Genomic DNA, 27,502 nt, shown 5'->3' with positions numbered 1-27,502 from the left:
AGAGACAGGGCTTCACTGTGTTAGCCAGGATGATCTCGATCTCCTGACCTCGTGATCTGCCCGCCTTGGCCTCCCAAAGTGTTGGGATTACAGGCGTGAGCCACTGCACCCTTCCTTCCCAGGGTATGTTTCTAATGACATTACTCTGGAACAAGCTTTCCTGCACCATCTTTGTCTCAAATCCCTAAGATAGTTCTGCAAACTTCTAGAACTTTCCTAAGGTTCTTATTGCTTGGGAGAGAACACATGCAAAGGCATTAAATAGGGAAAAGAAAATGTCAAAAATGTTTAAGGAAAAATAAGTCAAAATGTAAAGGTAGTTACTTCTTGCACGTGAGAATCAGACTTCCGTAGCAATGAAAAATTTTATTTTGGATAAAAATCACGTAAGCATGAGGTTGTCGGGGAACACGGAAAGGAAGGGCTCAGATTAGGGGATATAGCACATTTATCAGGAGGTAAGATCTCCAGAGTCTCCTACCCCTCCTGGCCTGGCCTTTTACTGTGGTATCCAGCCTCTGGGAAGACCTTGTATGGACATTATCTCCACTGGGGCTATCACTAGGTAACCAGGTAGGGGACAGAGTAGAGCAGCCAATGGCCCTAACACTCTTTTCTCTCCCTTCAACCTGTGAAAAAAGATGACTGGGCACATACTCAGATGTCCCCTCATATAGCCCCATCTTTTTGACCAGTCACAAACACCAGCTCTGATAAGAGGGCCTGGTTAAAGATACCATAAACAGCTTTCTCCATGTCCCTGGTCCCTGGAGTCAGTGATGTCGGCATTTGGGACTGCGACCTGGCTGGAGCTTGGATTTGCCCACATCAATCAATGCTTCTCCCTGGCTTCAGAGAAAACTTTCCCATAATAAGCAGTCAATATGTTAGCGCTGGAGCCAGGAATAAGCTCCTTGGGGCCCGGGAGTCATTAGATGAAATATTCCTCCTTCTCCCTGCCCTTGGCCAAGTCACTCTCCATCTGGACGATGGCACTGGGCTCGCCTTCTGTAGGTTCATAGGTGACGTAGCTGCCTTTGTTCTTGTACAGGTAAAAGAAGATCAAGATCACAACCGAGAGCAGGGTGAGGAAGACCACGGTGATAACAACTTGGAAAGGAGAGGGAAAATGTAGAGATGTTTCAGGATTGAGGATGTCTCAGTAATTCCTGGAGTCATCTGATTTAGTCACTGTTTTCATAAAGATCCTCTTGTTTTCGTTAACTAGTGTCCACTTCCATCCAAACCATGTTCCCCCACCAACCCCAATTTCCATGGCACATAATAGCTGGAGTCTGCTGGTGCTTAAGTTAAGCTAAGGACACATGCTTTTGATTTCTGACAAAACTGAACTCCCTCCCAAACCAGTTCCTGATTCTTATAGAAACGGGAAGGAGGGAACAGGAAATGGCTTATCCTAACAGGAAGTGGTTTCTCTGATCCTCCCCCTCTTCCTCACTCACTCAACCAACCACATATATCCTCGTCCCTACCCATGTACTCGAGTGTAACGTCCGTATGCATATCTATTTGTGGCCACCTCCCAACCTGTCATTTACTGGTAGTGCCTCTGACAGAAGCCTCTGAGTCTTTTATAGCTCTGTGTGTGTGTGTGTGTGTGTGTGTGTGTAATATAACTTGCATGCCAGGGTGAGCCCATTAATGGATTTGGTCAGGCTCTCTCCGGAGAGAGATGCCCTTGATCCAGAAGGTCCCTTGGCATTGGCTCAGAGTCTATTACCTGCAATGAGTGCTGTGCTGGCTCCATCTTCTGGGGACAGGGCCTCAGTGGGCCGTAAAATTGGGGTGGTCATCAGTTCTGGAAAATGTAGAAAAGTGGAAAAGGAAATGGGGTGAATTCTTTTGTTTGAAAGCATATGTTTGGCTTTCAAATTTCACCACCCCACCTTCTTTGCTATTCAAAAGTTTATCATTTAACTTCTATAGTAAATATAAATAGAAAATCCTGGAGAATAGAGAAGAAAATAAACCACCACCCAAAGACAACATGTTGATGGATTTCTCCCTGCATAATATAATGGTTAAGAGTAGGGGCTATAGAGCCTGACGGACTGGGTTTCAAATATGAACTCTGTCCTTTACTAACCTGTATCGGCAAAATGGAGGTAAGAGTACCTACTTTAAAAGGTTGTTGTGACATTTAATAAGTAACTCAGTAAGGATAAGCCATTATTAGGAATGCATATTTTTACATAAGTGAGATCAAATGAGATGTATATGCGCATATATTTACATTATATTATATAGCATGTGCATTTTCTTGCAGCATTCTTACAGACTCTTTGTAAACATTATTTTAACATAATGAAATAGTGCTCCTCTCCTATTAAAAACCCTTTTCTACACTTCCAGGATAGGCCCTGCAATTTGAAAGGTTCTGAAACAGGCCTCTCCTCTACCCTAAAATAGATCCTGCACCCCCTCCTGCTACGGGTTTATTTATCCTTCAGCGCAAGAAAGTCCCACCCTAAAGTCATTACACCCAGGGACAGAACATGACAAAATGAGTGGTCTCCAGAAGTCCCTTTTAAGTGTTTACAGAGGAAGTCAGGAAGCCCTTCTGTTCTTTCCTATTAGCACTTTAATGTAGAGGTTACTGCAGGATAGAAGTCTCCTGGGGAAAACTGGCTGGCTGACCCTGGCATCACCCACAGCAGGCACCCCGACCTGACTGGCATCCCACAAATAGCAACACTCACCCACTGCCTCCTCTTTGCTAGGCCGTGTGCTAGATGAAAGGTCGAGCAAAATGGACACGGGCCAGCTTCCCAGGGCTCACCCTCCACAGCACCCTCCACAGCTTGCACGGTGAGGAGCTGCCGTAAGTGCACTTAGGAAAGTGTGCGGCCAAGGGAGTGTCTTCCAGTCTTCCAGCCAGGAGTGACCTCCCAAGGGAGGAATATCTGAGCTGGGAGCTGAAGCAGGGGTAAGAGTTTACCAGGTAACAGGGATGGGGCACATTCCAGGCAGAGAGAAGAGCCTGGGTCAAAGCTCTGAGACTGGGGGACTCAAAGGCCAGCGTGGCTGGAGCGTGGTGTGAGCATGACTCCTATCCAGTGCCTGACACATGCAGGTTTCCATCCACAGCAAGTGAAATGAGGGCATCAGTGGTGGTCAGGTGGGCCTGTGCTAAGAGGGGCCAAGACTGTTGAGGGGTCTTTCCATGCAGGCCCAGGGAAGCCTGATGAACCATCCTGGTCCCGCAATACAGAAAGCAGAGGCAGGCTGTGCAGAGCACTTCCCCTCCCAAGGCCAGGCCAAACCTTTCTCCACTGGTCCCCGCTCTTTGTCTAGGAATGGTAGTACCCTCAACCACTCTGGCCTTGGGCAAATGGTTACTGTGGTGTTTTTTATATATATATATATATATATATATATATATATATATATATATATATATACACACACACACACACACACACATATTCTAAGTCTTCATCCACAGTTCCTGGCTCCTAATTCCCACAGCCCGTTAGCCTTGTGTTAGGATGTGGGTGTCAGGAAAAGGAATCTCTCCGGCCTCTTCCTGCTCTTCCCTTCACCTGCCCCAAGGCAGGACTCTCATCTTCCCCTGCCTTTCCAATAGTGGGTCATAAGATCCTCATTCCAGAGGGAGAATTTGGGAAAGGAATGCTGACATCATGAAGCTTCCATTAAAAACCCAAGAGGATTGGCCTTAGAAAGCTTCTGCATAGCTAAACATGGCTGGGCATGGTGGCTCATGCCTATAATCCCAGCATTTTGGGAGGCCGGGGTGGCTGGATTTCCTGAGCCCAGGAATTTGAGACCAGCCTGGGAAATGGCAAAATCCCGTCTCTACCAAAAATAGCAAAAAAAAAAAAAAAAAAAAAAAAATCAGCCAGGTGTGGTGGTGTGGTACTTGGGAGGCTGAGGAATGAGAATCGCTCGAGCCCAGGAGGTGGAGGTTGTAGTGAGCTGAGATCGCACCACTGAACTCCAACCTGGGTGACAGAATGAGACACCATCTAAAAACAAAAACAAAAAAAACCCCAAAAAACAACTAGCTGAACATGCAGAGGTTCCCGGAGGGTGACACACCCAGGGAGGGCATGGAAGCTCCACCCCCCCCCCCACAACTCACCCTACACATGTCCTCATTTGTATCCTTTGCAATATCCTTTATAATAAACCAGTAAACATATTGTTTCCCTGAGTTCTGTGAGCTACTCCAGCAAATTAATTGAACCCCAAAGCAGGGGTTGGCAGGGGTGGGAACTCCAACTTGAAGCTGGTTGGTCACAAGTTTTGGAGGCCTGGACTTGGGACTAGTGTCTGAAGGGAGGTGGAGCCTTGGGGACCCAGCCCTTGACCTGTGGTATCTGACACTGGCTCCAGGTAGATAATGTCGGAATCGATGAGAAGACACCCACTGGGTGTCTTTTTGAGACAGAGTCTCGCTCTGTCGCCCAGGCTGGAGAGCAGTGGCGCGATCTCGGCTCACTGCAAGCTCCGCCTCCTGGGTTCACGCCATTCTCCTGCCACCTTGCCGGGCTAATTTTTTGTATTTTTAGTAGAGACGGGGTTTCACCATGTTAGCCAGGATGGTCTTGATCTCCTGACCTCATGATCCGCCCGCCTCGGCCTCCCAAAGTGCTGGGACCACAGGCGTGAGCCACCGCACCCGGCCTGGGGTCACAGAAGTCTTCTGTGTTAACTGTTATGTTGTGAGAGCTGAGGAAAAATGGTTTTAGAGTTTGTCTGGAACAGGTATACATTTTTTATTTCAGATGGAGTCTCGCTCCATTGCCCAGGCTGGAGTGCAGTGGCATGATCTCGGCTCCTCCACCTCCTGGCTTAAGCGATTCTCCTGCCTCAGCCTCCTAAGAAGCTGGGATTACAGGTGTGTGCCACCATGCCCAGTGAATTTTTGTATTTTCAGTAGAGACAGGGTTTCACCATGTTGGCCAGGCTGGTCTTGAACTCCTGGCCTCAAGTGATCCACCTGACTCGGTCTCCCAAAGTCCTGGGATTACAGGTGTGAGCCACTGTGGCTGGCCTATACATTTGATTCATTCATCCATTCTCATCTGTTACCCATAGGAACTATATTAACCAACATTGTAGTTCTACTGCGAAGATTAAATGAGAGAACATGTAAGCATCATAGAGTAGCTACTACTTAAATATTATTTAAGGTGACTTTGTTAATATGCTTAGTCATTAAAAGGGAAAGCTGGCCAGGCATCGTGACTCAGGCCTGTAATCCCAGCACTTTGCGAGACCAAGGTGGGAGGACTGCTTGAGGCCAGGAGTTTGAGACCAGCCTGGGCAACACGGCAAGACTCTGTCTACAAAAAAAAAAAGTAAAAATTAGCCAGGTGTGGTAGTACGTGCCTGTAGTCCCAGATACTCATGAGGCTGAAGTGGGAAGACTGCATCAGCCCAGGGGGCTAAGCCTGCAATGAGCCAGCACTGCATTACTGCATTGTTGGGCAACAGAGTAGTGAGACCCTGTCTCAAAAATAAATAAATAAATAAAAGGGAGAGTTGCTTTGGGTTTGAATCCTGCCTAAGCATATTACTAGGTGACCTGGAGGAAGTTCCTAAACCTCTCTGAACCTGTTTCTTTTTTTTTTTCTTTTTGAGATGGAGTCTTGCTCTGTCGCCCAGGCTGGAGTGCAGTGGCACCATCTCGGCTCACTGCAAGCTCCGCCTCCCAGGTTCATGCCATTCTCCTGCCTCAGCCTCCCGAGTAGCTGGGACTACAGGCACCTGCCACCACATCCGGCTAATTTTTTTATTTTTAGTAGAGACGGGGTTTCACCGTGTTAGCCAGGATGGTCTTGATCTCCTGACCTCGTGATCCACCTGCCTTGGCCTCCCAAAGTGCTGGGATTACAGGCGTGAGCCACCATGCCTGGCCTTTTTTTTCTTTCTTTCTTTTGGTAGAGACAAGGATCTCACTATATTGTCCAGGCTGGAGTGCAATGGTGCAATCTTGACTCACCGCAGCCTTGACTTCCTGACCTCAAGCAATCTTCCTGCCTTGGCCTCCCAAAATGCTGGGAACACAAGCATGCACCACCATGCCTGGCGGTACCTCAGTTTCTTGATTTGTGAAATGGGAGTGTGGTATACAGCTTCTGAGATGGCTCACAATGATTTCTGCCTCCTGGTATTGACATCCTTGAGCATGCCTCTCCTCTGGTATATGGGTTGAACCTGGTGACTTGCTTTTAACAGACTATGGCAAAAATGATGGTATGTAACTTCTGAGATTAGGTTATACAACACTGTGACTCCTATCAAAGGGAAGCTCTGAAGTTTATCTACCTGGTCATGACTTCATACCTTTCACCATGCACTTTCCTCCCCAAATCTCCCAGGGCTGCAATCCATCTTCCTACCATGGATCTAGAGTTCTATACAGTTGTTCCTAGTTTTGCTTTCTTTAAACATCTGAGAATTTAGGATGTACAAAGCATTGAGTAGATTAATGTATGTCAGAAGCTTGAAGATGAGTAATTTCTGTTCAATCACCAACAATAACTTACTTTGTACATTAGGCTGAGTGTGGTGGCTCACATCTGTAATCCCAATACTTTGGGAGGTGGAGGCAGGAGAATTGCTTGGGGCCAGGAATTTGAGACTAATCTGGACAATATAGTGAGACACCATATCTATTTTTTTTTTTTTTTTTTTTTTGAGACAGAGTCTTGCTCTGTCACCCGGGCTGGAGTGCAGTGGCGTGATCTCAGCTCACTGCAAGCTCCGCCTCCCGGGTTCACGCCATTCTCCTGCCTCAGCCTCCGGAGTAGCTGGGACTCCAGGCGCCCGCCACCTCACCCGGCTAGTTTTTTGTATTTTTTAGTAGTAGAGACAGGGTTTCACCGTGTTAGCCAGGATAGTCTCGATCTCCTGACCTCGTGATCTGCCCGTCTCGGCCTCCCAAAGTGCTGGGATTACAGGCTTGAGCCACCGCGCCCGGCCTCTATTTTTTTTTTTTTAAATAATATATGGAGGAGGCCAGGTGCACTGGCTCACGTCTATAATCCCAGCACTTTGGGAGGCCAAGGCAGGTGGATCGCTTGAGCCCAGGAGTTGGAGACCAGCCTGGGCAACATAGCCAGACTCCCATCTCTACAAAAAAAAAAAAGTTAGCCAGACATGGTGGCACACACCTGTAGTCCAGCTACTCGGGAAACCGAGGTGAGAGGATCACTGGAGCCCAGGAGGTCCAGGTTGCAGTGAGGTGTGATTGTGCCACTGTACTCTGGGTGACAGAGTGAGACCCTGTTTCAGGAAAAAAAAAAAAAAAAGGATAAAGGTGGGAGGAAACCAGATGATCACAATTAAATACAGACAGTTGTGCTACAAAGTGCTTCTTTAACATGAACTGGCTGACTGGTGATAGGTAACTTAGGGAATGATGTCAGTGTCATGCAGAAGTCATGTTAATTTATATGCAACTTCTTTATTTTCAGTTTATTTTCAGTTATTTATTCTTTACTTTTTAAAAAATTGAGCAGCCCCTAGAACCAAAAGAGGTTCAGAGGACTCCCCATCCTCTTTATACCTTTAATGTTTAACATGATCAAAAGCAAGCTTTCTCACAACTAGAGAATATTTTAGTCAAACAGGAAGACCTTAAGAAAAAAATTCTACAGAATGCCTTGCTGAGATGCAGCTATTGGTCGGTTTCCACTTATATGAAGCCATCGGGTGAAGCAGAAAGTGCAGATGAAGAAAGGTGCAAAGAAATTTACCTCAATATTTAAACAATGGCAAGAAGGCAGACTCTACATCAGATTTTTTTTTTTTTTTTTTTTTTTTTGAGACAGAGTCTCGCTCTGTCACCCAGGCTGGAGTGCAGTGGCACAATCTTGGCTCACTGCAACCTCTGTCTCCCAGGTTCTAGCGATTCTCCTGCCTCAGCCTCCCGAGCAGCTGGGACTACAAGAGTGTGCCACCACACCCGGCTAATTTTTTATATTTTTTAGTAGAAACAGGGTTTCACCATATTAGCCAGATGGTCTCGATCTCCTGACTTTGTGATCCGCCCGCCTCGGCCTCCCAAAGTGCTGGGATTACAGACGTGAGCCACTGTGCCCAGCCTATTATTATTATATTTGAGACCAAGTCTCACTGTCTCGCCCAGGCTGGAGTGCAGTGGCTTGATCTCAGCTCACTGCAACCTCCACCCCCTGGGTTCAAGTAATTCTCCTGCCTCAGCCTCCCAAGTAGCTGGGATTACAGGCATGTGCCACCATGCCTGGCTAATTTTTGTATTTTTTTCGTAGAGACAGTTTTGCCATGTTGGCTAGGCTGGTCTCAGACTCCTGACCTCAGGTGATCCGCCTTCCTCAGCCTCCCAATGTGCTGGGATTACAGGTGTGAGCCACCGCACCCTGTGAAGGACAATTTAAAAAGCATTATATCTGGAACAAGAACAAAGAAAAAGCTAGGCTTGTTTGGGCCTGAGGGGTCAGGCTGGAGGTAACAGAGAAAGCAGAATTCCCTCAGGCCTTTTCACCTCTGTCTCCTATCAAAGAGAATCATTTTTTTGTACTAAGGAGCAGTGGAGCCTTTGGGGACATGGGGGAAGTGAGCTCAACAGAAACAAAGAAACTCAGCAAGCACCAGACTGATCTAAAAGGACCAGATATGACAGCCAAGGGCACTGCAAGAACTTGTAAATGGGATTTCTGTTGGTGACACAGGAGCTTCTGAGAAAGAGAGAGGGATCTGGAACCTGAAGGGGCCATGGAAGGAAGGTGGATTCCGCAAAGAAATGGTGAGCTTGATGTGATTCACCAGCAAAGTTCTAGAACACATTATCACGGCCTGTTTGGAGGGCTCTGAACTTGAAACAGCAAGCATTAGAAGTCAGAATGGGACTACCGAGAGCAAGCTGGGTCAGACAAGCTGCACAGCCTTCTTAGACTGAGATTCTAGGTTCTTAGACAGGGAAATTAAACAGTTCAAAAAGAATTTACTGAGTGTGTACTCTATGCCAGGCTCTGAGCTTCTATCAGTGAACAACACAGGCAAAAACTCTTACCTTTAGAGTTCCTGCCAAGAGTAAACAGAATTACCCAGCAATCTCATTGCTGGGATGCTGGGTACGATCCCGCAATCCCACTTCCAGGTATATATCCAAAAGAAATGAATGGACTTCAACTGATACTTGCATATCATGTTCATAGGAGCATTATGCAATACCTAAATAAAAGGTAAAATGGACCGGGCGTGGTGGCTCACGCCTGTAATCCCAGCACTTTGGGAGGCCGAGGCAGGCGGATCACGAGGTCAGGAGATTGAGACCATCCTGGCTAACACGGTGAAACTCCGTCTCTACTAAAAAAAAAAAAAACTAGCCGGGCGTGGTGGCGGGCGCCTGTAGTCCCAGCTACTCGGGAGATTGAGGCAGGAGGATGGCGTGAACCCAGGAGGTGGAGCTTGCAGTGAGCCGAGATCGCGCCACTGCACTCCAGCCTGGGTGACAGAGCAAGACTCCATCTCAAGAAAAAAAAAAAGGTGAAACAAACAACCCAAATGTCCATCAATAGATAAACGGATAAACAAAATGTGGCATAAGCATATCCTTAAAGAGGAAGGAAATTCTGTAAAAAAAAAAAAAAGGAAGGAATTCAGACATATACTACAACATGAATGAACCTTGAGGACATGACACTAAGTGAAATAAGCCAGGCACAAAAGGACAAACATTCCAGTCTAGCCAACATGGCAAAACCCTGTCTCTACTAAAAATACAAAAATTAGCCAGACGTGGTGGCAGGTGCCTGTAATCCCAGCTACTCGGGAGGCTGAGGCAGGAGAATCACTTGAACCCAGGAGGTGGAGGTTACAGTGAGCCAAGATCGTGCCACTGCACTCCAGCCCAGACAACAGAGCGAGACTCTGTCTCAAAAAAAAAAAAAAAAAAAGGGACAAACATTGTATGATTCCATTTCTATGAGGTGCTTACAGTAATCAAATTCATAGAGACAGAAAGTACTACAGGAGATTGTAAGGGGCTAGAGAAGGGGAAAATGGAGAGTTAATGTTTAATGGGTATAGAGTTTTAGTTTGGGAGGATGCAAAAGTTCTGGAGATGCGTAGTGGTGTTGGTGAAGGTATAACAACGTGAATGTACTTAATACTGCTGGACTGTATACTTGAAAATGGTTAAAATGGTCAATTTTATGTTATGTATAATTTTACCACAATAAAAAAACCCTCTCTTTATACAATTTACATTTTTAGAGGGGGAAGACAGACAATAAATAAAATAAGGCCGGGCACGGTGGCTCACGCCTGTAATCCCAGCACTTTAGGAGGCCGAGGCGGGCAGATCATGAGGTCAGGAGTTGGAGACCAGCCTGACCAATAAGGCGAAACCCTGTCTCTACTAAAAATACAAGAATTAGCTGGGCGTGTGGCGTGCGCCTGTAGTCACAGCTACTCAGGAGGCTGAGGCAGGAGAATCACTTGAACCCAGGAGGCAGAGGTTGCAGTGAGCCGAGATTGTGCCATTGCACTCCAGCCTGGGTGACAGAGAGAGACTTCATCTCAAAAAAAAAGTAAAAATAAATAAATAAGTAAAAGGTATGCTATATTACATGTGAATTAGCACTATGTAGAAAAATAAGCAGAAAAGAGGCCGGGCGCGGTGGCTCAAGCCTGTAATCCCAGTACTTTGGGAGGCCGAGACGGGTGGATCACGAAGTCAGCAGATCGAGACCATCCTGGCTAACATGGTGAAACCCCGTCTCTACTAAAAATACAAAAAACTAGCCGGGCGTGGTGGCGGGCGCCTGTAGTCCCAGCTACTCGGAGGCTGAGGCAGGAGAATGGCGTAAACCCGGGAGGCGGAGCTTGCAGTGAGCCGAGATCGCGCCACTGCACTCCAGCCTGGGTGACACAGCGAGACTCCGTCTCAAAAAAAAAAAAAAAAAAAAGAAAAATAAGCAGAAAAGGGGATGGAAAGCTGGGATGTGGAGTTGTGGTTTTAGAGAAGGTTGTCAGGGGAAGCTTTACTGATGAGGTGACTTGAGTGAAGACCTAAAGAAGGTGAGGGAGGCAGCCATGCAAAGAGCTGATTGAAGAACATTCCAGGCAGAGGGGACAGCAAGTTCACGGGAAGGCTGTCCACAGCACTGAAAAACACCCCGGGGCCAGGCATGCTTGGCCTGTTAAATGCACAGCATGGAGGCCCCTGAGTGGCAGCAAGGGGGAGAGGAGAAGCAGAGAAAGTCAAGGAGGCCTGTACAACACAGGCCTTGTAGGCCAAGGTAAGGGCTTTTTCAGTGAGTGAGGTAGGAAGCTTTTACAGGTTTTTGGGCAGAGACTGATCAGATTTTTACTTTATTATTTATTCACTTAATTATTTTTGAGACAGGGCCTCAGTCTGTCCTCCAGGCTGGAGTGCAGTGGTATGATCATGACTCACTGCAGCCTCGACCTTCTGGGTTCAAGCAATCCTCCTACCTCAACCTCTGGAGTAGCTGGGACTACAAGCATGCACCACCACGCCTGGCTAATTCTGTATTTTTAGTAGAAATGGGGCTTCACCATGTTGGCCAGGTTGGTCTTGAACTCCTGACCTCAAGTGATCTGCCCACTTCAGCCTCCCAAAGTGCTGGGATTACAGGTGTGAGCTAGCGGACCCAGTCCCTTTTCCTAATTTCCATGACAGCATTAATTGCTTTTGCAGCAGCTCAGTGAGAAAGTGGTGGGATTCTGAATATAATCTGAAACAAAGACAGACAGGATTGGATGTGGGGTGGAGTCAAAGATGAAGGCATGGAGTTATATGAGAGGGGGAAGCCTGCGGGAGGAACAAATTTGGAAGAAACATGATTGCTTACTAGATATCAAAGTTCAGATGTTAAGACTAGAATTTGGAGGCGAGGTGCGGTGGCTCACGCCTGTAATCTTAGCCCTTTGGAGGCTGAGGACAGAGGACCACTTGACCTCAGGAGTTCAAGAGCAGCCTGGGCAACATAGTGAGACCTCATCTCTATTTAAAAAACAAAAACAAACAACCTCTCCAGAAATATATATAAAATACAGATATATATATGGTACTGGAGGTTGAAGTCATTAGATATTTAGGACCATAGACTGGGTGAGATCACCCAGGAGTAAGTGCAGATAAAGAGAACCCAAGACTGAGCCCAAGGAGACTGGGGAGTAGCAGCCAAACAGCTTTTGCCATGCAGAGATCATAAATGACCTTTACAAGAGAAGTTTTGGTGAAGTGCTGGATATAAACCCGTAATTTAGGGTGGGTTCAAGGAAGAAATGGAAGGAGAGGAACTGGAGGCAAAGTATAAATACATGCTTACACAAAATTTCTCTGTAAAGGTGAGCAGAGAAATGAGGCTGTGACTGGAGGGGAAAGGGAGTTCAAATTTGTTTGTTTTTCTGATAGGAGAAATGCCAGCATGTTTGCATACAGGTAAGAATGACTCAGATGAGAGGGACAACTGATGATGTACAAGAGTCCTTGAAGAGACGAGATCTAGAGCACAGAGGGGCTGGCTGCAGACAGCAGCAGAGACAGTGCCATTGGAAGGAGGAAAAGCAGAGTAGATGGGCACAAACGCAGGTGGCAGGTTGACGGTGGGGGTGGGAGCCTTTGGCAGTTCTCTTCTGAGAACTTTAATTTGCTCAAGAAAATAGGATCTTAACTGGGCCCAGCGGCTTGTATAATCCCAGTACTTTGAGAGGCCAAGGTGGAAGAACTGTTTGGGACCAGGAGTTCAAGACCAGCCTGGGCAACATAGTGAGACCCTATCTCTTAAATTTTTTTTTTTTTTTTTTTTTTGAGACGGAGTCTCGCTCTGTCACCCAGGCTGGAGTGCAGTGGTGCGATCTCGATCTCGGCTCACGGCAAGCTCCGCTTTCCAGGTTCACGCCATTCTCCTGCCTCAGCCTCCCGAGTAGCTAGGACTACAGGTGCCCGCCACCATGCCCGGCTAATTTTTTGTATTTTTTAGTAGAGATGGGGTTTCACCGTGTTAGCCAGGATGGTGTCGATCTCCTGACCTCGTAATCCACCCGCCTCGGCTTCCCAAAGTGCTGGGATTACAGGTGTGAGCCACCGTGCCTGGCCTCTGAAGTTAAAATAATTTTTTTTTTTTTTTTCGAGACAGAGTCTTTGCTCTGTCACCCAGGCTAGAGTGCAGTGGTGCCATCTTGGGTCACTGTAACCTCCCCCTCCCAGGTTATTATCTGCCCCTGGCCTCCCAGGTAGCTGGGATTACAGGTACCCACCACCACACCTGGTTAATTTTTGCATTATTAGTAGAGATGGGGTTTCACCATGTTGGCCAGGCTAGTCTTGAACTCCTGACCTCAGGTGATCTGCCCATCTTGGCCTCCCAAGGTGCTGGAATTACAGGTGTGAGCCACTGTGCCCAGTCTACCCATTCTAAAATAAGATCTTAACTGGGCCCAGTGGTTTGTATCTATAATCCCAGCACTTTGGGAGGCCAATGTGGGAGGATCGCTTGAGGTCAGGAGTTTAAGATCAGGCTGAGAGCAACATAGAGAGACCTCCATCTCTACAAAAAAATAAAAATAAAAATAAAGCAATAGCCAGGTATGGTGGCACACGCCTGTAGGTCCAGCAGTTTGGGAGGTTGAGGTGGGTGGATTTCTTGAGCCCAGGAGTTTAAGGCTGCAGTGAGCTATGATTGTGCCATAGCACTCCAGCCTAGGTGACAGACCCTGTCTCTCAAAAAATAAATTAATTAATAATTACAAAATAGGATGTAAGATAATCAGTTGAGAGTGAGGATGGGAGGGGCTTAAGGAGAACTGAAGGTGCTGCAAGAGTAGATAGCATCAGAAAACATCATAACATTATTTATAGGCCAAGCACAGTGGTTCATGCCTGTAATCCCAACATTTTGGGAGGCTGAGGGCAGGTGGATCACCTGAGGTGATGGAGGCTGGGAGTTTGAGACCAGCCTGGTCAACACTGTGAAACCCCATCCCTACTAAAAATATAAAAATTAGCTGGGCATGGTGGTGGGCACCTGTATTTCCAGCTACTCAGGAGGCTGAGGCAGGAGAATAGCTTGAATCCGAGAGGCACAGGTTGCAGTGATCCGAGATCACGCCATTGCACTCCAGCCTGAGCAACAAGTGTGAGACTCCATCTCAAAAAAAAAAAAAAAAACAAGGCCGGGCGCGGTGGCTCACGCCTGTAATCCCAGCACTTTGGGAGGCCAAGGCGGGTGGATCACGAAGTCAGGAGACTGAGACCATCCTGGCTAACACGGTGAAACCCCGTCTCTACTAAAAATACAAAAAAATTAGCCGGGCGTGGTGACAGGTGCCTATAGTCCCAGCTACTCCGGAGGCTGAGGCAGGAGAATGGCGTGAACCCGAGAGGCGGAGCTTGCAGTGAGCCGAGATCGCGCCACTGCACTCCAGCCTGGGCGACAGAGCGAGACTCCGTCTCAAAAAAAAAAAAAAAAAAAAAGATTATTTATAATATCCTTGTGGACAAGGTAGAGAAATACAGACTGGCTATAAGGCCTAAGTGAGGCAGTAATGGATTGTTAAGGGATGAAGTGATGCCAGTCTAGACAGAGACTCTTTCACTGGGGTTTAACCTTAGTCTTTTTGAATTGATATTGTTACGTCAAACCATGCGAGGGCCAAAATAAGGCCTTTATGTAATTCAAAATAAAAAATATTAAATAATAAAACAAGTATAACAAAGTCCAAGGCTGGGTGCAGTGGCTCATGCCTATAATCCCAACAATTTGGGAGGTTGAGGCAGGAGGACTGCTTGAGCCCAGGAGTTCAAAACCAGCGTAGGCAACATGGGGAGACACTGTCTCTACCAAAAAAAAAAAAAAAAATAGCTGATACTTGAACCCTGAGGAGGATTCAAGAGGACCACTTGAGTCTGAGAAGTTGAGGCTGCGGCGAGCCATGTTTGCACCACTGCATGCCAGCCTGGCTGACAGAGTGAGACCCTGTCTCAAAAAATACATATTGAACTTCAAATTCTTTGCAAGATTTTTTTTTTTTTGGTCTTATGCTTTATTGGTGCCTTCTACACAGGCTGAGCTCAATGCCCTTTGGGTAAAGGCAGATCCTGCAGACCCAGGGAAGATTCAACAATTTAAAAATTTTCTGTACAGATGGAGTCTTACTGTGTTGCCCAGGCTGGTTTTGAACTCCTGGGCTCAAACGATCCCCCTGCCTCAACAACACAAAGTGCTGGGATTACAGATGTGAATCACTGCGCCCAGCCCTGAGAAATTTGTTAAAGGCTTCAAAGCTGAGGGGCAACTAGTAAACTGATAAACATAGACACATTTCAAATGTCTAAAGAAACACACCAAATTGAACAAGATGAGAATTTAACACATTCCTTGCTCTTAGGTTCAGGAAGCCAACTACTCACAAAGAATGGGGAAGCTATGGCTTAGCAGCATCACATATAAAGTACTTACGGGGGGTCCCTAAAAAACCACTAACACTGGAAGGATATACTCCAAAACAGCAGCAGGAGTTACAGGTAGGTTGTGGAATTCTCAATGATTTTGATTTTCTTCTTTTTTTCTTAGAGACAGGGTCTTGTTCTGTCACCCAGGCTGGAATGCAGTGATATAATCATAGATGACTGTAACCTTGAACTCGTGGGCTGAGGCAATCCTCCCACCTCATCCTCCTGAGTAGCTGGGACTATAGGTGTGTGCCACCATGCCTGGCTAATTTTTAAAGTTTTTAGTAAGGCCGGGCGCGGTGGCTCAAGCCTGTAATCCCAGCACTTTGGGAGGCCGAGACGGGCGGATCACAAGGTCAGGAGATCGAGACCATCCTGGCTAACATGGTGAAACCCCGTCTCTACTAAAAATACAAAAAACTAGCCGGGCGAGGTGGCGGGCGCCTGTAGTCCCAGCTACTCCGGAGGCTGAGGCAGGAGAATGGCGTGAACCCGGGAGGCGGAGCTTGCAGTGAGCTGAGACCCGGCCACTGCACTCCAGCCTGGGCGACAGAGCGAGACTCCGTCTCAAAAAAAAAAAAAAAAAAAAAAAAAAGTTTTTAGTAGAGAGGGAGTCTTGCTATGTTGCCCAGGCTGGTCTTGAACTCCTGGCCTTAAGGGATCCTGCCACCTTGGCCTCCCAAAGTGCTTGGATTACAGGTGTGTGCCTGAATTTTGTTTTGTTTTATGTGCTTTCCTTTATATTCCAAATTTCTCACAATGATAAATAATTACTTTTATAATCATAAAAAATTTTAAATTACTGTTATTTTAGGCACCAGTAATATAAATATGGTCTAAAAATGGAGGCGACAGTACTGCTCTACTTTGTACCACTCCTAGACTGCTGAGTTCATCTGGGTGTCATGATTTCTTTTCTTTTTTTTTTTTTTGGAGACAGGATCTCTGCTCACTGCAGATCTTGGCTCGCTGCAACCTCCGCCTCCTGGGTTCAAATGATTCTCCTGCCTCAACCTCCTGAGTAGCTGGGAGTTACAGGCGTGCACCACCATGCCCGGCTAATTTTTTTTTTTTTTTTTTTTTTTAGATGTAGTCTCGTTCTCTGGCCCAGGCTAACATGCAATGGTGCGATCTTGGTTCACTGCAACCTCTGCCTCCCAGGTTCAAGCGATTCTCCTGCCTCAGCCACCCAAGTAGCTGGGATTACAGGCGCATGCCACTACACCCAGCTAATTTTTGTATTTTTAGTAGAGATGGGGTTTCACCATGTTGGTCAGGCTGTTCTCGAATTCCTAACCTCGTGATACACCCACCTTGGCCTCCCAAAGTGCTAGAATTGCAGGTGTGAGCCACTGCGCCCGGTCTTATTTTTTTTCTTTTTTTTTGAGACAGAGTCTCACTCTGTCACTCGGGCTGGAGTGCAGCGGCTTGATCTCGGCTCCCTGCAACCTCTGCCTCCCAGGTTCAAGCGATTCCGAGTAGCTGGAATTACAGGCACCCACCACTACGCCCAGCTAATTTTTTGTATTTTTAGTAAAGACAAGGTTTTACCATGTTGGCCAGGCTGGTCTCGAACTCCTGACCTGGTGATTTGCCCACCTCGGCTCCCAAAGTGCTGGGATTACAGGCATGAGCCACTGTGTCACAATTTTGAGGTGAGCAGGCAAACCATGTCAGATAAGGAAAGCTTGCAAGAGAAAGCCCAGAGAAAAAAGGGAGCCTAGAACTTAAATTCTGTCTTCTAATACGCCAAGGCATGACCTGTACAAGAGAACAAACAGCAGAAACTCGAAAAGACAGATGTCTCCCCAACAGAAGAAAGAGCAAAACTGGACAAAAGCAAGGCAGCATCTTGGAGAGAGAATTCTAGTATAGAATGGCTAGTTGAACTAGCTGAGCATCAGAACCCCTCTCAGCCTTAGTTTTTGAATTTTTATAAATGGAAAGTGTTCTATTAGAATTCTCATTGAAATCAAATTTTAAAATAAAAAATCCAGACATACTTAGAATGTCTATCTGGAGAGGAATGATGAAATAAATTATAGGCCATCCATTGTAGAAATAGTTGCTAAAAAGAATATGAGATGTACAATATTACTGGGAGAGGATAAACGGTTAGATGAAAAAAGCAAATAGCCAGGTGGTATATCTAGTAGGACTGCATCTTTGTTTAAAAAAAAAAAAAGTAAATTGGCAGGGTGCAGTGGCTCACACCCATAATCCCAGCACTTTGGGAGGCTGAGGTGGGAGGATTGCTTGAGGCCAGGAATTTGAGTCCAGCCTGGGCAACATAGCAAGACCCCTGTCTCTCTGTATATTTTTTTTAAGTAACTTTAAAAAACCCTATAAATATGCATATATATGTTTGTACATAGAAAAGGTCTAGAAAGTTATTCTCTGAGGGGCATGTATTACCTTTTAAACAAAATAACATGCTTGGCAAGGTGGTTCACACCTATAATCCCAGCAATTTGGGAGGCTGAGGCCAGAGGATCGCTTGAGTCCAGGAGTTCAAGACCAGCCTGGGCAACATGGCAAAACCCTGTCTCTACAAAAATACAAAAATTAACCGGGCATGGTGGCACGCTACCTGTGGTTCCAGCTACTTGGAAGGCTGAGGTGGGAGGATCACCTGAGTCTGGGAAAGTTGAGGCTGCAGTGAGCTGTGATTGAGCCACTGCCCTACAGTCTGGGTGAAATTGAGGCCCTGTCTCAAAAAAAAAGAAAAAAAGAACAAACAACAACAAAACAAACTAAGTTCAGGAAAGCTGGCATAAAAGAAGGAAATGGCTTATAGCTTTTCCTCCATTCTCTCCTGTTTCTACCCCATTTCTTTCCCATTTCTTTGTCCAAACAAAGAAATAATTATTAAATAGCACTACAGTCTTTCCAAACTTTCCCTGCTCAGGTTTGGAAAGACTGTAGCATCATTTTTCTTGTAAGTGGAATGTCAGGACAAAGGACCATAAGATTGAAGGCCCCACCCAAATCCTAACCAATAGCAAATGACCTTCAAGATCTATTCTGTTTACTCTTTTTTTTTTTGTTAACCCAGATACCGCCTGGCTTTCTTGTGGCCCTTGTTCCCAGGCTGAGCTAAATCTCTTATCACTGAGACATCAGATCTTTTGCCACCTGAGTCTGCCAGCCTACTTATTTGCTCTAGACCTGTCCAACAAAAGGTGGCTCCCCCAGTTCTTTCCATGGGAAGCCACACTGGAACTCGGCCCCCTTTCTTCTGCCTTCTCTTTCATGCGCACCAGCGAGTTGGGTGGAGTGAGACCTTGGGAGCAGTCCATCATGACAGAAAGAACACAGGCTTTGCAGTAAATCAGACTTGGCATAAAATCCTGCCTCTGCCATTACTAGCTGCATGACCTTGGGAAATTTTTTTAATTTTTGAAAATTTCGCAGTGGCTCATGCCTGTAATCCCAGCACTTTGGGAGGTCGGGGTGAGTGGATCACTTGAGATCAGGAGTTCGAGACCAGTCTGGCCAACATGGTGAAACCCCATCTCTACTAAAAATTTTAAAAATTAGCTGGGCATAATGGTGGGTGCCTATAGTTCCAGGTACTCCGGAGGCTGAGGCAGGAAAATCACTTGAACCTGGGAGGCGGAGGTTGCAGTGAGCCGAGATTGTGCCACTGCACTCCAGCCTGGGCGACAAGAGCAAAACTCCATCTCGGAAAAAAAAAAGGAAAAGAAAACTCCTTAACTTCCCTGAACTTCAGTTGCTCCTTCTGTAAAATGAGAATAAAACCTGTTTCACAGGGTTGTGGTGAGGAATAAGTGCAATGAAAAATGCTGCTTTGGGAGGCTGAGATGGGAGGATCACTTGAGGCCAGGAGTTTGAGACCAGCCTGGGCAATATAGCAAGATCTTATCTCTACAAAAAAATTGTTTTAAATAAAATAAAATAAAATAAAATAAAGAAAAATGCTGGCCGGGCGTGGTGGCTCACGCCTGTAATCCCAGCACTTTGGGAGGTCGAGGGGGGCGGATCACGAGGTCAGGAGATGGAGACCACGGTGAAACCCCGTCTCTACTAAAAATACAAAAAATTAGCCAGGCGCGGTGGCGGGCGCCTGTAGTCCCAGCTACTACGGAGGCTGAGGCAGGAGAATGGCGTGAACCCGGGAGGCGGAGTTTGCAGTGAGCCAAGATCGCGCCACTGCACTTCAGCCTGGGCGAGAGAGCGAGACTCCGTCTAAAAAAAAAAAAAAAAAGAAAAATGCTAAGTGTCTAATACAGGGTGAGGACAACCTAGGCAGTAGCTGGTACAATTATTTGGTGGCAAGAGATAAGCTTTACCTGGCAGGGTGGGCAAAGCCCACAAGGCACAGTTCCACTGCCCTACTTCCAATAGGGCTGACTTATGCACTAGGCACAACAGGCACAGTGCCCTGGGCCCACAATGCTTCTAAAGGCCCATGAAAATGTTTTAAGTGATTTTCATTTCTTTTATAATCAGAAGGAAGAGAACCAAAATTTTAGATCAAAGAAATATTAAGGTTGTTATGTGAATTACTAATTATAAATATTAATTATTATATTATCATATTCTTCCTTACACTGATAGTTGTAAAATATGATTTTTAATATTTTTTAAGTGAAGGAGGAGCCCACAAAGACAAAAGTGCCCAGGGCTTGGGAAAGTCATAATGTGGCCCTTACTTTCAAGGCTCCTGAAGGATATCTCCTCTAGGAAGTCTTTATAGACTGTATTGCTAGGTGTGATGGTGCATGCCTGCAGTCCCAGCTGCTCAGGAGTCTGAGGTGGGAGGATCCCTCAAGCCCAGATATTTGAGTCTGCAGTGAGCTAGGATTGTGCCACTGTACTCCAGCCTGGGCAACAGAGTAAGATCCCATCTCTTAAAAAAAAAAAAAAAAAGAGAGGCCAGGCGCAATGGTTCACACCTGTAATCCCAGCACTTTGGGAGGCCGAGGCAGGTGGATTGCCTGAGCTCAGGAGTTCGAGACCCACCTGGGCAACATGGTGAAACCCCATCTCTACTAAACTACAAAAAATTAGCCGGGCATGACGGCGTGCGCCTGTAATCCCAGCTACTCAGGAGGGAGGTTGAGGCAGGAGAATTGCTTGAACCCAGGAGGCAGAGGTTTTAATGAGCCGAGATTGCACCACTGCACTCCAGCCTGGGTGACAGAACAAGACTCAGTCTCGGAAAAAAAGAGAGACAGAGAAAGAGAGAGAGAGGGCTGACTCAATAATCAATTTAAAAAAAAATTTTAAAAAGGATATAAATATACAGCTGAACAATAACAAAACAGCTCAACTAAAAAATGGGACAAGACTTGAATAGACATTTCTCCAAAGATGTACAAATGGTCAATAAGTACATGAAAAGATGCTCCACATCACTATCACTAGGGAAATGCAAATCAAAACCACAGTGAGATACCACCTCACACACATTATGATGACTACTATTAAACAGAAAGTAACAAGTGTTGGCAAGGTTGCAGAGAAACTGAAACCTTTATGCACTGCTGGTAGGAATATAAAATGGTGCAGCCGCTGTGCAAAGCTGTATGGTGGATCCTCAAAAAAATTAAACACAGAATTATAACGATACAGCAATTCCACTTCTGAGTATACATCCCAAACAACTGAAAGCAGGGTCTCAAGAAGATATTTGTACACCCATGTTTATAGCAGCATCAGTCACAATAGCCAAAAGGTGGAAGCAACCCAACTGTCCATCATAGATGAATGGAGAAACAAAACGTAATATACACATCCAACGATATCATTCAGCCTTGAAAAGGTAGGAGATTGGGACATGCTACAGTATGGATGAACCTTGAGAATATTATGCTAAGTGAAGTTAGCCAGACACAAAAGGACTGTTGTATGATTCTACCTACATGAAGTACCTAGAGCGGTCAAATTCATATAGACAGAAAATAGAACAGTGTCTGCCAGGGGAGTGGGGAATCAGTGTTTAATGGGTGTCAAGTTTCAGTTTGGGAAGGCAAAGTTCTGGAGATGGATGGTGGTGAGGAACACGAATTACTTAATACAGTAGTCTCCCCAGGGCCGGGCGCTCGCCTGTAATCCCAGCACTTTGGGAGGCCGAGGCGGGCGGATCACGAGGTCAGGAGAGCGAGACCATCCTGGCTAACACGGTGAAACCTCGTCTCTATTAAAAATACAAAAAATTAGCCAGGTGTGGTGGTGGGCGTCTGTAGTCCCAGCTACTGGGGAGACTGAGGCAGGAGAATGGTGTGAACCCAGGAGGCAGAGCTTGCAGTGAGCTGAGATCGTGCCACTGTACTCCAGCCTGGGTGACAGAGCAAGACTCCATCTCAAAAAAAAAATACAGTAGTCCCCCCTTATCTGTGGTTTTGCTTTCCCAGGTTTCAGTTACCCGCGGTCAACTGCAGTCCAAAAACATTAAATAGAAATTTAATAGAAAAAGAAAATTCCAGAAAGGAACAATTCATACATTTTAAATTATGTGCCGTTCTGAGTAGCGTGATGAAATCTCACACCCTGCTCCATCCTGCCTGGAAAGTGAATCATCCTTTTGTATCCATGCTATAAATTATGCTTAGTAGTTGGCTGTCACAGTATCACCACACTTGTGTTCAAGTAACCCTTATTTTACATGACAATGGCCCCAAAGCACAAGAATGGTGATGCAATTTGGACATGCCAACAAGAAGTGCTTCCTTTAAGTGAAAAGGTTAAAGTTCTTGACTTAATAAAGAAAAAAAAAAAAGAATTGTATACTGAGGTTTCTAAGATCTATAGTAAATAAGGTATTTTAAGTGAGAGGGACCACTTTCACATAACTCTTATTACAGTATATTGTTATAGTTGTTCTATTTTATTATTGTTAATCTCTTACTGTGCCTAATTTATAAGTTAAGCTTTATCCTAAGTATGTATGTACAGGAAAAAACGTAGTACAGATGGGGTTCAGTACTATCTGAGATTTCAGGCATCCGCTGGGGCTTTTGGAATGAATCCCCTGTGGAAAAGCGGGGACTACTCCACCACTGAACTGCCTGCGAAAAAGTGGCTAAAATGGTAATACCTGTACTATGTTTATTTTACCGTAAGTTTTAAAAAAAAGAAAAAATGGCCAGGTACGGTGGCTCATGCCTGTAATCCCAGCACTTTGGCAGGCTGAGGCAGGCAGATCACTTGAGGCCAGGAGTTCGAGACCAGCCTGGCCAACATGGTGAAACCCCGTCTCTACTAAAAGTACACAAATTAGCTGGGCGTGGTAACGCACGCCTGTAATTCCAGCTACTAGGGAGACTAAGGCAGGATAATTGCTTGAGCCCAGGATTGGAGGCTGCAGTGAGCTGAGATCAAGCCACCGCACTCTAGCCTGGGCAACACAGCGAGACTTGGTCTCAACAACAATAATAATAATAATAAATAATAAAATTTTTAAAAATGTAAACAGTTCCGCTTTGCCGAGGTTCTAATCCCTCAGCTAGCTACCAAGGTATCGCCTTTTTTCCCTTGTGGGCAGGCTTATTCTGGAGGTCCTTTGCCCACCCGCTTCCTGAACATCCTCCAGGGTAAATTGTTTCTGTAGCTTCACACATGGTATGAGGTATTCTACCTTTATCTAGAGCAGATACACATAGAAAAGGTATTCCACCCTTCTCTAAGATACCTGCTGCGCCCCTTTGCCAGTACGAACCTTGTCCATCTTTCAAGGGCAAGACTCAGATCCCTTCCTCGCCTACTCATGAAGCCTTTGCTGACCCATTTCTCCCCACTCTCCGCACCCCCCCAAGTTTTTTTTTTTTAGACAGGGACTTGCTCTGTCACCCAGGCCAGAGTGCAGTGGCATGATCTCGGCTCATTACAGCCTCCATCTCCTGGGCTCAAGGGATCCTCCCACCTTAGCCTTCGGAGTAGCTGGAACCACAGGTGTGTATCACCATGCCCGGCTATTTTTAAAATTTTTTTGTAGGGACGGGGTTTCGCCATATTGCCCAGGCTGATCTCGAACTCCTGAGCTCAAACAATCTGCCTGCCTTGACCTCCCAAAGTGCTGGAATTACAGGCATGAGCCTCCACACCCGGCCATTTCTCTCTTTTATCTCTTTTCACCAGAAAACTAAAAGTCTGAATTGTGTGCATTACCAGTCACAGAGGACACTGTCTTAGACTTCCACTGGTGTTGTCACTCACCTGTTTCTACACAGTAAAAGCAGGGAATGTCTGTCTTAATGACAAATGTGACTGTGTATAGGAAGACAAAGGTGTATAGACCAACCATTGTTCCTCTCCCTAACTAGCACATGCTGAGAATAGTCAATAAATAACTGATAGTTTGGCCGGCCCAGCCTGATGATGAACTAAAAGGTGGGCATCCATTCTCAGAGTGCTGAGCAGTAGAGACCGGCCTCCACACACCTTCAGGGAACAATGAGGTTATGATGCTGGGTCTGTATCATCAGAGAAATGGAATTAGAAAGCCAGCAGAATCCCTTTCAAGGGAAAGATGGGTTTCTTTTTTTTTTTTTTTTGAGACGGAGTCTCACTCTGTCGCCCAGGCTGGAGTGCAGTGGCCGGATCTCGGCTCACTGCAAGCTCCGCCTCCTGGGTTCACGCCATTCTCCTGCCTCAGCCTCCCAAGTAGCTGGGACTACAGGTGCCTGCCACCTCGCCTGGCTAGTTTTTTGTATTTTTTAGTAGAGACGGGGTTTCACCGTGTTAGCCAGGATGGTCTCGATCTCCTGACCTCGTGATCCGCCCATCTCGGCCTCCCAAAGTGCTGGGATTACAGGCTTGAGCCACCGCGCCCGGCCGAAAGATGAGTTTCTAACAAGCACTCAGTACTAATAACCAATGTGACTGAGTGCTTACGAGATACTGCACATTCTTCTAGGTGTTTTATATGGGCTGTCTCATTTAATCTTCATAAATCATAAGATAGGTAATTTTTTCCCTATTTTGTGAATGATGAACCTGGAGCTTAGAGGTTAGAAATACTATCTTTAGCAGGTTTTTAAAAAACGATTTCCCTGTTATCTTTGAAGATTCCTTTTCCACATTTAACTATAAGGCTTTCTGCTACATTCTTTGCCATAGCTATAAATTATTAGAGGGATGAAAGTAAAGCCCTTCCTTTAGGCTTATAAAATAATCAGTCTTCCTTCCTTCCTTTCTTCCTTTCCTTCCCTCTCTCCTCCTTCCCTCCCTCCCTCCCTATTTTTTGAGATGGGTCTCACTCTGTTGCCCAGGCTGGAGTGCAATGGCACAATCTCAGCTCACCTGCGCCTCCTGGGTTCAAGTGATTCCCATGCCTCAGCCTCCTGAGTAGCTGGGATTACAGGTGTGAAACCATCTCTCTACTAAAAATAAAAAACTAGCCTGGCTAATTTCTTTGTATTTTTAGTAGAGACGGGGTTTCATCATGTTGGCCAGGCTGGTCTCAAACTCCTGACCTCAGGTGATCCGCCCACCTCGGCCTCCCAAACTGTTGGGATTACAGACATGAGCCACCACACCTGGCCTCTTTCTTTCTTTTGAATTAGAGATGGGGGTCTCACTATGTTGCCCAGGCAAGTCTCAAACACCTGGCCTCAAGAGATCCTCTTGCCTCAGTCTCCCAAAGTCCTGGGATTACTGACATAAAATCATTGGATAAACCGAGGTTACAAAGCTTTAAGTGGTAGTGAAGTCACCATGTCCATGTGACTTCAGATTAAAACAGTACTAAGGGGCACACTCTAGAGTTCCTGCTTCCTCCCAGGCCTTTCCCGTGTGAGACAGGCGGAGAGAGGCGGGAGTCTTCCCACCAGGGCTGAGGCTTCCAGGACTGGTCTGGGGAAGGGAATGTTGAACAATTCTTTCTCACTGGGATTAGGAAAGGCCTTCGCCTACCTCTCGGAGAAGGAGTGGTCAGGAGGCTGGTCATTGTCACTAGTGGTTGAGTTCCTTGGAGAAGAGGCAGATCTGTAGGAAAAGGGGCAAAGACAGGAATGCAGCGGGTGAGCCCCCGGGGCTTCGAGTCCTGGAAGTCCCAGAAACGCCTCTGGTGCCAGGTTTTCCCAAGTCCCTTCCCCTTTTCCTCTTGCCCACTTCTGGTTTCCCTGAGTATCTTCTCAGGCTCCAAGTACCAACGGCTCTCCACAGGAGCAGTCTGAGGCAACGTGCACTTTACCGGGGTGTTACCTTCACACGCTCTCTCCCGATCCTTTCAATGGGCCACCAAATTTACCTCGGAGATCTCTCAAGGCCTGAGAAAGTCAGGCAAAGGTTCGCAAATCAGCAGCGGACCCAGTTTCGCCAAAGCGCGGTAACAGGTACCCTAGGGTTCCACAGCTCGGAGTTCTGGTGACGCCATCCACCAGGTGTCAGGAGAGGGCCGGGAAGGTCAGGACCCGCGCCTAGGCTCCGGAGCGGATTGGGCGCAGCGCGGCAGCCGGGCCGGGACCGGGAGGCGAGGGCCGTGGGCCGCCTTCTGGCCCGCCTGGGACGCAGGGACGCCAGGCTGGCCGCCCCGTCCGGGCCTGCCTTCGCCGTCTAGGGCGCGGTCCGCGCACAGCCTGCCGAGCCTCACTTGGCTCCTGCCCGCGCCTCGCGTCCCGGAGACCCTCGACGCCCCTGCGAACGCAGGGTGGACGCAGCGGGCTGGGTTGGTCCTCGCCCCGCGGTCCCGCCCCCGTCCCCGCCCGGAGCCCCCGGCGTTACCAGCACCCGGCGGAGCGCGCTGCGCTGGGAGCGGCCGGTGCGCTGGAGAGCAGCGTTTCCAGCCGCCGCGACCCTCGGTCCCAGCGGGGCGCTGAGCTTCGGCCGCTCCGGGTTTCGGTTCCTGCCGCGGCCGAGGTGGCTGAGGCGAGTGTGGGCGACCCGGCTTTCCGGCGCCCCCGCCCTCCCCTCGTGCTCACCTTTCCAGTCCGACGGGCTGCCGGGGGAGGGCCGGCGCCGCTCCGCGCGTCCTTTTGAACTCAATGGGGGCGGGCACCGCGGAGTCGCGGAGGCCGGCAGAGGCCGAACGAGGACCCCGAGAGGAGGAAGCCGCGGGCCGCGCGCGGGGTTGGCGCAGAGGCCGGAGGGGGTGGGGGGCAGGCCGACGGGGTGGGACAGGAAAAGCGGAGAGAAACCGCCCTCTGCAGGTCCCCTCGGCTCCCCCGGGAGGAAAGGCAGCCTGCCCTTCTCCGATTGTCACTTTACTCTCCATCCGGAGCCGCTTCCTCTCTCGCCCCGAGGCTCGGGGTGGCGGGGGACCAGATTGGAGCCGCGGGCTAACTGGGATCAGTCCCATTTCCCTGGGCTTGACGTTCTCTGAATTTTTAGCTAACGTGGAAAGTTACATTTATTTGCATTTGTTTATCACGTGCTCACATAGGTCTGTGTCCCGAAGCTTGGCAGATGAGCGAACTTAGCCAGCACACCCCCGGCCGTGAAGCGGAAAGGTGAAGCGGGGAGAGCAACGAGCCTCTCCACCCCGCCCGCCCCCGGGTCTTGCCAGCTGGACGTTCTTGTGGGGCAGCACTGAGCAGCGGTTAGGAGTGTGGTGGACTTTGGATTCAAACAGCCTCAGCTCCTCTGCTTGCTAGCTGGGTGACTTTGGGCAAATTAACATCTCGAAAATCTGTTTCCTCATTCCTAAAATGCGGGGCTGAAAGTGATCATGCCTGTAAAGCCATCTCATATCCATGGTTCTAGAGCATGGTGAGCACCTCAATTTGAATAATCAGTGCCATGCTCTAGTTACCTCTTGAGTCACTCGTTTGTGGCAGGAAATGTTCCCAAATTAATAGAAGAATTCAGTGACTAAGAGGATGTAATAGTATATAACACAGGCACTGGAATCAGCTCTGCTGTGTGATCTTGGACAAGTTGCTTCTGTTTCATTTATCTGGGGCAATACCTGTCTGATAGAGTGACTGTCGGGACGAAATAAGTTAGTAAATATGTACTGTAAGGCATTAGAACCTTGCCTGGCACATAGTAAGTGCTCAGTAAACGCTAGCTCTTGTTATCTTGGCTTCCTGTTTAGGATTGAAACCCTTGTGATTATTCTTTCCCTCCCAGTGACAGACT

General features: G+C 47.2%; 1 protein-coding gene across 1 annotated transcript; it reads right to left on the bottom strand.

Annotated features, from left to right (window-relative positions):
* Positions 1 to 346: 346 nt before the first annotated feature.
* Positions 347 to 26,720, bottom strand: SMAG (small cell adhesion glycoprotein). The gene is made up of 5 exons (XM_011728936.3): positions 26,630 to 26,720; positions 26,344 to 26,565; positions 25,337 to 25,408; positions 1,742 to 1,819; positions 347 to 1,110 (listed from the first exon to the last, which is right to left on the bottom strand). Exons 1-5 carry the CDS (start codon positions 26,718 to 26,720, stop codon positions 932 to 934), a joined length of 642 nt encoding a protein of 213 aa, XP_011727238.3. The 3' UTR covers positions 347 to 931.
* Between the last annotated feature and the right edge of the window lie 782 nt (positions 26,721 to 27,502).

The sequence above is a fragment of the Macaca nemestrina genome, chromosome 10, assembly GCF_043159975.1.
Source record: "Macaca nemestrina isolate mMacNem1 chromosome 10, mMacNem.hap1, whole genome shotgun sequence".
NCBI lineage: Eukaryota > Metazoa > Chordata > Mammalia > Primates > Cercopithecidae > Macaca > Macaca nemestrina.
This window is presented reverse-complemented; position numbering and strand designations above follow the sequence as displayed.

Bases quoted from the DNA above. Each gene is read 5' to 3' on its own strand.
- SMAG (XM_011728936.3), bottom strand. From the start codon at position 26,720: ATGGGACTGATCCCAGTTAGCCCGCGGCTCCAATCTGGTCCCCCGCCA. The intron at 25,409-26,343 runs GTGAGCACGAGG...CTTTTCCTACAG, and splicing joins CAGCCCGTCGGACTGGAAAG to ATCTGCCTCTTCTCCAAGGA. The intron at 1,820-25,336 runs GTAGGCGAAGGC...TACATTTTCCAG, and splicing joins GACCACTCCTTCTCCGAGAG to AACTGATGACCACCCCAATT.